General features: G+C 41.6%; 1 protein-coding gene across 2 annotated transcripts in view; it reads right to left on the bottom strand.

Moving 5' to 3' along the window:
- Positions 1 to 1415: 1415 nt before the first annotated feature.
- The window catches only part of LOC126476135 (caspase-8), a 132105-nt gene continuing 119711 nt past the window's right edge, over positions 1416 to 13809 (bottom strand). For both annotated transcript variants that reach the window (XM_050103521.1, XM_050103522.1), the window contains exons 9-11: positions 12973 to 13113; positions 11113 to 11231; positions 1416 to 4473 (exon numbers count right to left, since the gene is read on the bottom strand). In XM_050103521.1, coding sequence (XP_049959478.1) covers positions 4162 to 4473; positions 11113 to 11231; positions 12973 to 13113 — 572 coding nt within the window. In that variant the 3' untranslated portion in view covers positions 1416 to 4161. The remainder of the gene's footprint in view (positions 4474 to 11112; positions 11232 to 12972; positions 13114 to 13809) is intronic.

Raw genomic sequence — 13809 nt, 5'->3', positions numbered from 1 at the left:
AAAAATTCGGAGTAGGTGTTAAAATCCATGGAGAAGAAATAAAAACTTTGAGGTTCGCCGATGACATTGTAATTCTGTCAGAGACAGCAAAGGACTTGGAAGAGCAGTTGAACGGAATGGACAGTGTCTTGAAAGGAGGATATAAGATGAACATCAACAAAAGCAAAACAAGGGTAATGGAATGTAGTAGAATTAAATCGGGTGATGCTGAGGGGATTAGATTAGGAAATGAGACACTTAAAGTAGTAAAGGAGTTTTGCTATTTGGGGAGTAAAATAACTGATGATGGTCGAAGTAGAGAGGATATAAAATGTAGACTGGCAGTGGCAAGGAAAGCATTTCTGAAGAAAAGAAATTTGTTAGCACTGAGTATAGATTTTAGTGTCAGGAAGTCGTTTCTGAAAGTATTTGTATGGAGTGTAGCCATGTATGGAAGTGAAACATGGACAATAAATAGTTTGGACAAGAAGAGAATAGAAGCTTTTGAAATGTGGTGCTACAGAAGAATGCTGAAGATAAGGTGGGTAGATCACGTAACTAATGAGGAGGTATTGAATAGGATTGGGGAGAAGAGAAGTTTGTGGCACAACTTGACAAGAAGAAGGGATCGGTTGGTAGGACATGTTTTGAGGCATCAAGGGGTCACAAATTTAGCATTGGAGGGCAGCGTGGAGGGTAAAAATCGTAGAGGGAGACCAAGAGATCAATACACTAAGCAGATTCAGAAGGATGTAGGTTGCAATAGGTACTGGGAGATGAAGAAGCTTGCACAGGATAGAGTAGCATGGAGAGCTGCATCAAACCAGTCTCAGGACTGAAGACCACAACAACAACATTAATGCTCTTTTGTCTCTGCAACCTGTGCTAGTAGTCTAGTAGTCTCCACCCCCCCCCCCCCCCCCCCTCCCTGCCCCCCCCCCTTTCCCCTACCTACTGCCTCAAAACAAATCAAATATAAATAAACTATTACAGGCAACAGTCTAATGTTTCAGTTAATGATAAAGAAAATCATTTTCAGTACATGAATAATCTTGTTTAAAGACATTTTTGTGTTGGCAGTTTCTGCAACATTTTCAGTTCAATGGCAGTTTTCTAGCATAATAGTAAAAGTTGACTGTAAAAGGATTAAAATAATAATGCGACAGATCTGGAATTCGAAAAACTGTTTTGACACTAGTCGTGCAAAAATACTTTGTGCTCATGTATTATTTTAAATAGTTTAAATAACTGTGACTGTATTCCACAATTATGTTAGAAATCTCCATACTATGATACACCAGCAACTGACTGCTGACAATCATTATTAAGTTTAAATATAACTAAAAAAACAAATGTAAAAATGCTTTTATAAACAGCCATTAAATTGTTTTACTGATTACACTGTATAGCATACAATTTTAAAAATCATTCCTGTGCATATTTCAAAATGCTATAATGAAAAAACTGTTCACAAATATAAAATCAGTAAACACAGAACATGCAAAACTTTGAAATGATATGTATAATATTCCAAAATTTCACATCAATTAGTGCCCAATGAACAACATTAGTACATGTGCAATGCAAAAACATATAAATATACTTGAGAATATGAGTTTCTCAGGTATTTCTTACTCTAAACTTCACAGTTTAAGCACAAAGGTATATATGTAAAGGAACAATCTACAAACAACATTACATATACACAAGCAAATTATTTTTCCACACAATATACCTTATTTGCCGACGCCAGGCCAGGCCAATGGGCAGCTGTGCTTGATGAGCTCAAAGCTATGAGCCATAAATAAACGAAGAGGGTTCTCTGTACTTTTGACGATAGGGTCCGTGATAAGGATGGGAACTGAAGTTATAAACAGTATTGCTGGTTAGATAGATAGATAGAGATAGAGATAGAGAGAGAGAGTGAGAGAGAGAGAGAGAGAGAGTGAGAGAGAGAGAGAGAGACGAGAGGGAGAAAGAGGGAGGGCCTACTGGGCCTTCTGGTGGGGACAGCACTACGTTACGAGAAGCCAATACAGGGCTAAGGATGCAGTGTGTGACCATATTAAGAGGCGTCTCTACCCCTCCACCCAGCCTCTGAAGAACCACAGAAGAATAGTGCAACCATCACAGCCAATAAGGAGGCAAGTAGCCCTCGACATTACGTCATTGCAATAGACAGTGGGGTCGAAGAGGAAAAGGATACAAAACTCGGCAGCGAGACGCTCCAAAGCAGACAGTCTAGGAGTGAAGAAAATAGGCAGTAAGAGGTCAAGGGAATCAGGAGACGAGACAGAGGTCTGACACGAGGTGTTGCAGGGAGAGTCAGGGCTTGCTGTGGAGTTAGCACTCGGAGCTGATGATCAGATAGGCAGCAGCTGTGAGACTCTTAAGCTAGTCGTGTGGGTTGCAATCTAAGAGTAGACAGAACGGCAGTTGTCTTACACCGTCTCTGCATCAGACTTGGCTGCTCATTGGAAACGTCTCACCCAGAGCAGTTAGGAAGTCATTCTGTATATTTTGAATAAACTTCAGATAGTAAAACAATTCTGGAGAATACTTCAATTATCTCCCAGCCTTCTTCCACTTTCACACCAAGGATTGTAACTTCTTAGCTAGGTCAAAGTCTCCCTCTCACTAAGGCCAAGCAGCTACTCTGTGGTTACAAACCGTGTCACGCAATCTCACGTGAAACCTGTACCTGGGATGCGACAGCATGCATTCTATGTGATGTTGTTTCCTAGAAATGACATCAGGATATAAAATGTTCCAACGTTTCGGCCACTATCTTCATATATAGTGGGAGATACACTCAAAAATACATCAGCTAAACCTCTAAAATTTAGCTTCGTCATTGAAAACAATGAATATTATAGGTTAACACTCTGGGTACAACAACCTACCTTTAACAAAATACCATTTTCCATGTGAGCACAAAGAATCCCAGAGGCCCTGTGTACACAAATACCAATTAGTGTTAGTATTCGTGATCAACAGATCCAAAAGTGTTTTTAAGTATGTTGTTACTAGCCACTTAGTCATATTTGTGACTATCAAGGTTTTTGCCAGGAGAAAAAGTGTAGCATGTGGTATGGAAGTTATTGTACATATTCTACCACCAGCTTCAAAATTATGGTTAGCTACAAATTTAGCTGCTCACTGGCAACTTACTTGTTTGTAACAAAATGAAATCACCACATAATTGAGCTGGTATTCAGACTTATCTCTGTTTGGGATAGAAATCTGTAATAGCTATAAAACAAAAAATGTTTAAGCACTATATTCCAATAGAGATAAAAATATAAAATCATTAATCACTGACACCATGAATCAAAACTGAATTGACAAAGAACTACAGTAAGTTGGAAATCTGGAAATGAACTGATTTATCCATAAGGTGATCAACAGAGCACTCTAATCAAAAAGAAGTCTGTTTATATAATGGGATACGAACAAACCTCCTACCATGAAGGTACAAGACAAGTTTGATGATCAGATCAAGTTGCAATTACCATGTGTCACACTGATTTGAAGAATCAAAGCCAGAAATAACTGCAGAAAGTGAGTGAGTGAGTGTGTATGTAAGTAAATGTTGTCACTACAGCTTTCACAACAATATTTGGACTCTTAATCATTTCAGTTAGTATGTAGTAACAGCAACGTTGCTGGATTGTATTTTAATCACATTTGTCTAAAAACAGGTATCTGGCAACTTACTTGTTTATAACAAAATGAATCACTGCATAATTGAGCTGTCACAAATCGGAAAAATAGTAATTTTTACCAATAGCTTAAGATGAGGGAGATAAAAACCTTTTAAGAATCAGTTTAAATTCACTGTACTTTATCATGACTCCATTTGCTCAGCAGCAGTTCCTTCTGATTTCTGATGTTTGTAGTACATATCAAGAACTTTCCAAGTAACTTTTTCGACAAGCATCTACATACATTACAAAAATAGAAGAACTACAGGACCTTCACAAACGAATGTTTATGATCACAACATTATTTCAAATACAGAAGAGAAAGTGTACAAAGATAAAAAAATAATTTCCATCTCAAAATGTAATTCTTCACAGCCATAAAATTAAGGTAACAACTGTTTCCCAATGACCGTATCAGCACCTCTTAGCAGTTTTTGGCCAGATACGATTGTGGCCTAACAATGTCAGAAGTACTTTTTCAATGAAACATTTGTCGTCGCCTCTTTGCCAAATAAAAGTTGGCAAATTCATCAATTAGCTTGTAATACATAATTCTTTCTACTACTTTGTGTGCAGCTTCAGCATAAGACTTAGGTAGACGAGGAAATATTAAATCGCGACGTAAGGTAGAATTGAATGTTGGCATCATGGCTTTTCTTTCACCATCCATATTAGCATGGCGGTCACTCACTCTACCAATAACACGAGTGAATATTTTCGCAAGATCCCTTTGGGTTCCTTCACTCATCATTTCGTTCCAGAGTGATTTGACGAACCATGAACCGTGAACCTGAAAAGATAATATGGATAAACAACAAAATGAAACAACAATAATGCATGATGACATTCCCAATGACAAGTTCTGGTTAACACATAATAAACAGAATCCACAGATAATATCAAGCATCACAGTACACAATTTTGTTAACCTTAGGAGAAGAATCTAATTACAGAAACTAAAATAGAAATTTCTAAAGCCATGGCATCAGTAGAAATTTATACAGGGAGATAGAGGGAGGGGGGTCTCTAAAATTGCCACTTTGTTTTGTATAAATGAGTTGGGTCAGTTTCAAGATTTATTATGCCACATGGACTACATTTTTATAGGTGACAAAAAATTAATACACTGGAAATTTGTTATATTAATTGATTGTTATCCACGATGTATGAGAATTCTGTAACTAATAAAAACCTCTGTACACCAGGGAGGGGGGTCGAGTTGCCAGAAGGATTTTTCTGATTCTAACCTCAGGTTTCTCGATATTTTCTAGTGCATGTGTCCAGTCGACAATCAACATATCTGCCGCATACAAGGTGTCTGGTTCTGGCCTGATGGCACTGTTGTGATTTCTCACTTTAACAACATGTGATAGGCGTTACGTTTCCAGTCTTCTAGTACGCTCTAATAATCTCCCTATTTCTCTGTTCATGAACTACTTTCTCTATCCCATGTGTCCATATCATTTGGTCAGTAACTGAATTTAAAAACTCTTGATCTCACAACATTTTTTCATAACCATTTTTCATGTGTATTTTTGGTTTCATATGTATTCTTTTATGGAGATTTGTAGACCTACCTTTGCGACTATCGCTTTCAGAACCTCTATTTGCTTTACTGTAGTTTCTGTATTATCTGCGAGTATGGCAAATTCATCAGCCTGGCAATTAATATCTAGTCCTTCAGTTCTCGACCTCAGCCTGATTGGCTTAATAAAGACCCCGTGTCTTCAATTCTTTTTCCAGTTCCCCGACAACTTTATATAATAGTAAGCTGAACAAGAGCAGTAAAATACTATTGCCCTGTCTCACCACTGTTCTAAACTTTAAGGGCTCTGATAACTATTCCATTAATTCCATTTTGAATTTGGTGTTTGTTAGTGACTGACTGATAATGTTCACTGTCTTCTCATCGATACAGCTCTCTTGCAGTTCTTGGATCAGTGATGGTGTACCTATAGTGTCTTGTGCCTTCTTGAAATGTGAAAGTATGCATGTGATCTCTCTGCTCTAGTCTTTAGACTTTGAACAGGATCTTCCTCGTCTGAAGTGTGCTTAGTATTCTCCTATCTTGTTTTCCAGTTGAAATGTGTCCTATTTGACAGGCAGTAAAGATAGCCCTCTGAAATTGGTAACATCAGTCCTACCCTCTTTCTTATGTAGAAGATGTATAACTGTGTACATCCTGTCTGCAGGTATTACCATGTCTTACGATATTAGTTATGCCTCTGATGGTATTAGAGCCAGCTCCCTTTAGGCATTCAGCAACAATGCCACCTTCTCCTACCATTCTATCATTTTTCAGTTTCACGATTTGTCTCTTTATCAACTCATTGGTGCTTTTGATTTATTTCTCTTTATCTCTCGACTCCTTGGGATCTATCTGCTGGTTGAGAACAATTCAGTAATTCATATAAATACTGCACCAGTATGCTGCAGTTCTTTTCGTCATCACAAGATTTTGTGGTTGGATCTGCACATCTGAGCGACAAGGAATTTGATGAGAAGCTGCAAATCCATCAGCTGAAGGGTCTCTGAAATGGGGAAGTGGCACTAAAATGGGCAGGCAAACTATCATAATGGTTCGCAAAAAACTGGTGTGTAAGGAGAACCTGACTACACAAAAAAGCATTTCCTCACAAGGAAGTGATGGGCATTAAAATCTCCAAGGGGGAGGGAGGGGGGGGGGGGGTAGTTAAGGCAGCAGACGTAGGTGGCCTGTTATGAGGAAGATAGAGACTCGAAACAGTGACTACAGAGTCCAAGTGGACGAGGTCAGCAACTGTTCCCTCTTTGCGACAAAGGGTGATGCGTGTGCTAACAATGTCCAGAAGGACCAACATGCAAGCACCACTGGGAGCCATCAAACAGTACACCCAATTCAGACAGAAAGCATGGAACCCAAAAGAATCAGTGAGTAAACATCAATACAATGAGATTCCTGTATGTAGAATGATACAAGCTGCAGAGTAAAAGGAAACTAAGAATTGCTACTCTGGAAGGTGACTGTAGTATCTGTTACAGTTCAACTGAATAAGGATAACATGGGGATCCAAATGGGAGGCAAACGGTCCGAGGACAGACACTCTGCTGGGTCACCAACTATCACCAACAAGGGTGGGGTGACATCCATAAACAATAGATCAGATTCAGGTTGCAACATTCTGGAGGCACTGGAGGGGCCTTGTCCCAGAACTTACATTTCTTCTTCTTTTCTTTTGTATGTCAAGTAGTGCAGGGCCCGGACAGAGATCAGGTGACCTTGGTGTGCACAGATTTTGAGTCCCACGGCCAATGTGTGCAGCAGGCCTCTGGTCTGGACAACAAGGGGAGAGGAGGCATCCCGAGAGGGGGACCCAACATTGGGAGATGCTTCCCCAGAGGGGAGGGAGTGGGAACAACAGGAGAGGGGAAAAGGCGAGTGCAAAAGGAAAGGGGGGAAAAAGGCGAGTGCAAAAGGAGAGGGGGGGAAAAGGAGAGGGCAAAAGGAGAGGGGGGGAAAAGGCGAGTGCAAAAGGAGAGGGGGGGGAAAAGGCGAGTGCAAAAGGAGAGGGGGGGAAAAGGCGAGTGCAAAAGGAGAGGGGGGGGGAAAAGGCGAGTGCAAAAGGAGAGGGGGGGAAAAGGCGAGTGCAAAAGGAGAGGGGGGGAAAAGGAGAGGGCAAAAGGAGAGGGGGGGAAAAGGCGAGTGCAAAAGGAGAGGGGGGAAAAGGTGAGTGCAAAAGGAGAGGGGGGAAAAGGTGAGTGCAAAAGGAGAGGGGGGAAAAGGTGAGTGCAAAAGGAGAGGGGGGAAAAGGTGAGTGCAAAAGGAGAGGGGGGAAAAGGCGAGTGCAAAAGGAGAGGGGGGGAAAAGGCGAGTGCAAAAGGAGAGGGGGGGAAAAGGCGAGTGCAAAAGGAGAGGGGGGGAAAAGGCGAGTGCAAAAGGAGAGGGGGGGGGGGGGAAAGGGCGAGTGCAAAAGGAGAGGGGGGGGGGGAAAGGGCGAGTGCAAAAGGAGAGGGGGGAAAAAGGCGAGTGCAAAAGGAGAGGGGGGAAAAAGGCGAGTGCAAAAGGAGAGGGGGGAAAAAGGCGAGTGCAAAAGGAGAGGGGGGAAAAAGGCGAGTGCAAAAGGAGAGGGGGGAAAAAGGCGAGTGCAAAAGGAGAGGGGGGGAAAAAGGCGAGTGCAAAAGGAGAGGGGGGGAAAAAGGCGAGTGCAAAAGGAGAGGGGGGGAAAAAGGCGAGTGCAAAAGGAGAGGGGGGAAAAAGGCGAGTGCAAAAGGAGAGGGGGGAAAAAGGCGAGTGCAAAAGGAGAGGGGGAAAAAGGCGAGTGCAAAAGGAGAGGGGGGAAAAAGGCGAGTGCAAAAGGAGAGGGGGGAAAAAGGCGAGTGCAAAAGGAGAGGGGGGGAAAAAGGCGAGTGCAAAAGGAGAGGGGGGGGAAAAAGGCGAGTGCAAAAGGAGAGGGGGGGAAAAAGGCGAGTGCAAAAGGAGAGGGGGGAAAAAGGCGAGTGCAAAAGGAGAGGGGGGAAAAAGGCGAGTGCAAAAGGAGAGGGGGGAAAAAGGCGAGTGCAAAAGGAGAGGGGGAAAAAGGCGAGTGCAAAAGGAGAGGGGGGAAAAAGGCGAGTGCAAAAGGAGAGGGGGGAAAAAGGCGAGTGCAAAAGGAGAGGGGGGGGAAAAGGCGAGTGCAAAAGGAGAGGGGGGAAAAGGCGAGTGCAAAAGGAGAGGGGGGGGGGGGGGACAAGACTGGGATGAGGAGGGAGGAGGGGTAACAGAGGCAAAGTTAGATGTCATAGCCACAGGGTGAGTATGGTCAAATTTCTGACAAGCCTCAGTGTAGTATAAATAATCAAGGGACTGATCCTCCTGCCTCTTCTTTTCCTTCTCATTCACTTGACAATCTGGCGATCATGGAGAGTGATGGTTGCAACAATAAATGCACAAGAGCAGTGAAACACAGGAACTCTCCCCATGTAGTGTGTGTCCACATTCAACACGCAAATGGTCCACAGTACGGCAGGAAGACGCGCACAGAACTTGAACACCAAAAGCACCTCTTAGGTGACATGACGTAAGGCTTCACAGCACACCAATAAACGATAATCTTGACCTACTCCAGAACAACCCCCTCAAATGAGAGAATAAAGGCACCAGTATCTACATGATTGTCCTTACAGCCTTTCTGAACACAATGAACAAAATGAATGCCCCACCATTTCAGACTGGTTCGGAGTTCCTCGTCAGTTTGAAGGATTAATTCCCTATTAAAAATGACTTGCGGAACCATATTCAAAGACTGGCGAGGAGTAACATACACCACAATGTTACCAAGATGGTCACAGGCATACAGATCCACAGATTGGACAGCAGAGGGAGTTCTGATTGACAACGAACGTGCCTGCATCAGAGGCCATTGCTGGGAGTTCCAATGCTCCAGAATGACAGGTCACCACTCCTAGGCATACATGGGGAGGAAGCAGCTCAGGTGTCAGAGCTGTAAAGGTGCTCAACCAATAATATTACATAACAATCCTTCACACAGACTGGCTACCGTGCTGGCCGTATAGTGTTAAAAGACAATGATGTCTAGGAAAAGATGGAATAGTTAGTAAGGCCACATGCAGAAGACTAAATAAGGTGTTCTTCCTCAACTGGCTCACACTATGGAGATGAAATTTGGATGAAGAGGTTGAAACCCAAATGGTAAGAAAAAAAGAAATTAGGAAGGGGGTGGGGGGGTTGCACAATCTTCTTAATGGATAGCAGAATACAGGAGGATAGCCGGGGTGACGTAAGCAAGGACACCAAAAGAGGAGGAGGAGGAGGAGGACGAGGACAGAGAGAGACAGCCGCAGGGAAGAGAATGCAGCCTGGGATAGAAGAAAGGGCTGCAATAGCTTGGTGGACCATGTGCACCACACATGAAATCATAAGAGGGTCTAGAGAGTCTCGTGAGGGGGGAGGTCCTGGTATTGATTCTGGTGAGATAATGATCTGAGCTTATGTCTTCCACTCTTCTGACCTCTACATCCCTGAGTTCTCTGTGGTTCTTGTGTATAATTAGTACACGGTCAAATTTGGATTCTTCTCAGGATTTCAGCAGTGATCTCTACATCTTTGTTTTCTAAATCTCTTTCTTGAAGGGAGTTGACATTATCCTGATACTGTACAAGTAACATAGCAGAACCTGTCTGACCATTCTCATTACTGAATCTGTATCCTGGTTATTGACCTACTGTTCCTCTGAATCTCTTCTCTGCTGAAGAAGGGGGACACTTCCCTGGTCAGGAAGGGGGAGCAGCAACCAGAGGGGAAGGAGAGGGGGAAAAGCCAAGGGCAAAAGGAGAGTGAGGCAAGACTGGGATGAGGAGGGAGAAGGGGTAACAGAGGAAAAGTTAGAATGTCATAGCCACAGGGTGAGTACGGTCATATTTCTGACAAGTCTCAGTTACAACCTAACAGAATTTTAATATCTTTAGAAATTTTTTTCATGGTTTTCTCTAGTTTGTCCCAGCACTTACTGATTACTATTTTGTCCCTCTTGTTATCTTTGTTTCCTGGTGCAAGTGCATCAGTTATCATTTAAGACTTATTAGCAAATTTAAGCCTCACTGTCATCAGTCTGTATATTGGTTTCACTTCTATTACTAACTAGAAGATCCACTTGTTGATCAAAAAGGCCATTCCCAGGAATGCAGCTCCTTCACCTGTTTTCTTGTCCGCTTTGTTCTTGAGCAGACTGTAGTTACTGAAGCCTACAGTGTTGTCACCTGTTATTCAGGTCTCCGATTTTCATTATCAGGACCTTTTGATTGTTCACCGTCTTTTATAATTCACACAGTTTCCCTGCTCTAAATTAGAGTATGGTCGCCGAGTGCCCCTATGTGTCTTCACTTTGGTTGAAGGTTTTCCAGAGGAATCTTTTTTGTGGATTTCACAGAATGTTGAAGGACAATCAATTCAGATAAGACATTATGGTGACAGAAGCATCATTTAAAATTAGTGAGACATGGACGCTTCACTACTGCGGTCACATTTTTGTTCAATAATGCTTAGCCACACTGCATGGCAAACAAAACTTGTTGTGTCCATTAAAATGAACATTTTTGGAAATCCACATTGCAACCCAGACTCGGCCCCCAGTGACTTCCATTTCATCACTCACATGAAAAAGTGGTCTGAATTCCAATATTGAGTTTGATGAAAAACTTCAAAATGCTGTTTTAAATTGGCTGCAGTCTCTGGTGTCAGAACTGTGTGCAAAATGAATTTGTCAACTTGTTAAGAGTTACAATACATGCTTGAAGGTGAATAATGAGGATGTAGAGAAATAATACAAAGGTAGTATTTTAATATTCCTCTAACAGGTTTGCTTCTATTGTTCCAGTACTTTATTTATAGAGTAATGGAGGTTGCTTTTCAGATAATGATAATAATAATAATAGTGATAAACAGTTCTGATACCTTATCCCGGAAAGCAGCGTATCCTGGAACAGTTGACCAAAATGTTACCATATCACCAACTTCTGGTGCAGTCCTTACACATGCAGGTCCATCCGTCACAATGTCTTCATAGGGAACAGCTACAGAAAACAAAAAGAGGTCACAATAAATATCCGATGCTGAGTTTTCTCATTAAGTCCAACAGAATGTGCATAGTTACGAACTACTGTTATAATTTATTCATTCACAAGACAGACCAAAGTAATCACAGAATATTGTCAAGCCTATACCACACATCAGTAATCCCCCTTTTCAGTGGTAACTAATGCACATTTGATACCATTTATAGCTTCAAGCAATTTATGTATCTACATCTACATCCATACTCTGCAAGCCACCTGACAGTGTGTGGTGGAGGGTACCTTGAGTACCTCTATCGGTTCTCCCTTCTATTCCAGTCTTGTATTGTTCTGTAAAGAAAGATTGTCGGTATGCCTATGTGTGGGCTCTAATCTCTCTCATTTTATCTTCATGGTCTCTTCGCGAGATATATGTAGGAGGGAGCAAATACTGTTTGACTCCTCAGTGAAGGTATGTTCGCGAAACTTCAACAAAAGCCCATACCGAGTTACTGAGCATCTCTCTTGCTGAGCCTTCCACTGGAGTTCATCTACCATCTCCGTAACGCTTTCGTGATTACTAAATGATACCGTAATGAAGCGTGATGCTCTCCGTTGGATCTTCTCTATCCCTCCTATCAATCCTATCTGGTATGGATCCCACACCAGTGAGCAGTATTCGAGCAGTGGACAAACAAGTGTGCTGTAACCTACTTACTTTGTTTTCGGACTGCATTTCCTTAGGATTCTTCCAATGAATCTCAGTCTGGCATCTGCTTTACTGATGATTAATTTTATATGTTCATTCCATTTTAAATCACTCCTAATGCCTACTCCCAGATAATTTATGGAATTAACTGCTTCCAGTTGCTGACCTGCTGTATTGTAGCTAAATGATAAAGGATCTTTCTCTCTGTGTATTCGCAGCACATTACACTTGTCCACATTGAGATTCATTTGCCATTCCCTGCACCATGCATCAATTCGTTGCAGATCCTCCTGCATTTCAGTACAATTTTCCATTGTTACAACTTCTCTATATACTACAGCATCGTCTGCAAAAAGTTTCAGTGAACTTCCAATGTTATCCACAAGGTCATTTATATATATTGTGAATAGCAATGGTCCTACGACACTCCCCTGCAGCACACCTGAAATCACTCTTACTTTGGAAAACGTCTCTCCAATGAGAATGACATGCTGCGTTCTGTTATCTAGGAACTCTTCAATCCAATCACACAATTGGTCTCACAGTCCATATGCTCTTACTTTGTTCATTAAACGACTGTGGGGATATGTATTTTTGCAATACGTTCATACTTTGAAACATGAACTCTTTCTAATTAACAATTACATCATTCTCAGGTTAATGTAACTAATTTTTGTTAACTTGCCAAGAAAATGCACCAGGAATTAGAAAAGAATGCAATATATGTCTCGCACACACACACACACACACATTCACACACTGTTCATGCATGATATTTATTATATCAAGATTGCCACACGGGGTAGCTGTGCGGTCCAAGGCATCTTGTCACAGTTCGTGCAGCTCCCCTCGAGGCGCGCGCGTGTGTGTGTGTGTGTGTGTGTGTGTGTGTGTGTGTGTGTGTGTGTGTGTGTGTGTGTTTTGTTGTTATTGTTAGCGTTAAGTTAGTTTAAGTAGTGCATAAGCCTAGGGACTGATGACCTCAGCAGTTTGGTCCCAGTCCTTACCACAAATTTCCAAAATACCAAGACTGACTTAAAATTTCTCACTCACCTTGTTGGCGAGTGGTACCCTGGCAGGCTTGGATGATTAAAATCTTGGGTTTTCTAAACAATGGCTTACACTGTGAGCCATGCAGCATACTTTCTATTTTATCAACATATACTGGTAAGCTATTGCTGCCATAAACAACATCTGAAATGAAAAATGAGAGAGAATAAATTTCATGTTGTCAATGGAATGAAATACACAAGAATGCAGAGTACTACAATCTAATGTCACTGCATGTTTCTAGCACTACTTATTTAACCATCAAGAGGGAGAACGGAGAGGGGAGAGGACTGTGCATAAAACCTGATATGCAGTATACGTGATAAGTCACCTGGTCCGTACTGCCCACTAGTGGGCATTTCATGGTAGGGTTTTTCAATATATTTTCATTTGCTTTTTATAAAATTTTGGCATAACATATTTGGTAAGTAATTATCATCATCATCAACTTGCTGTAACTCTACTTTCCAATTTTTAAAATTAATTTACTTCCCTATTTAATAAATCGCCATTACTGCATAACCATTGGGCTGTTGGAAAATTTTACTACTTACAAAGATACAAAAGTGGGCAGTAGCTAGAAAAGGTTTTCTACACCTGTGCTATATCTACATATGACAATATAAAGCATGTGAGTCATGAGCGGGAACCTAATCATAATTTCAAAAGTTTTGAATCTTTGTATGAAATCAGTGCTTGCAAGCAGGTGTGATGGATGAAGAAAGAAAGGGGAAGAAAAGATGGTGAGGTGCTCAGAGCTTTCCTTAACTGTTCTTGAGAAATCTCAATGGGTCACAAACTTCCTGGAGCAAAAGAGAATGCTTCTACACTCTACAGGAA

Source organism: Schistocerca serialis, chromosome 1 (assembly GCF_023864345.2).
Source record: "Schistocerca serialis cubense isolate TAMUIC-IGC-003099 chromosome 1, iqSchSeri2.2, whole genome shotgun sequence".
Taxonomy (NCBI): Eukaryota; Metazoa; Arthropoda; class Insecta; order Orthoptera; family Acrididae; genus Schistocerca; species Schistocerca serialis.
The sequence above is the reverse complement of the archived record's forward strand: the minus strand, read 5'-3'. Positions and strand labels throughout refer to the sequence as shown.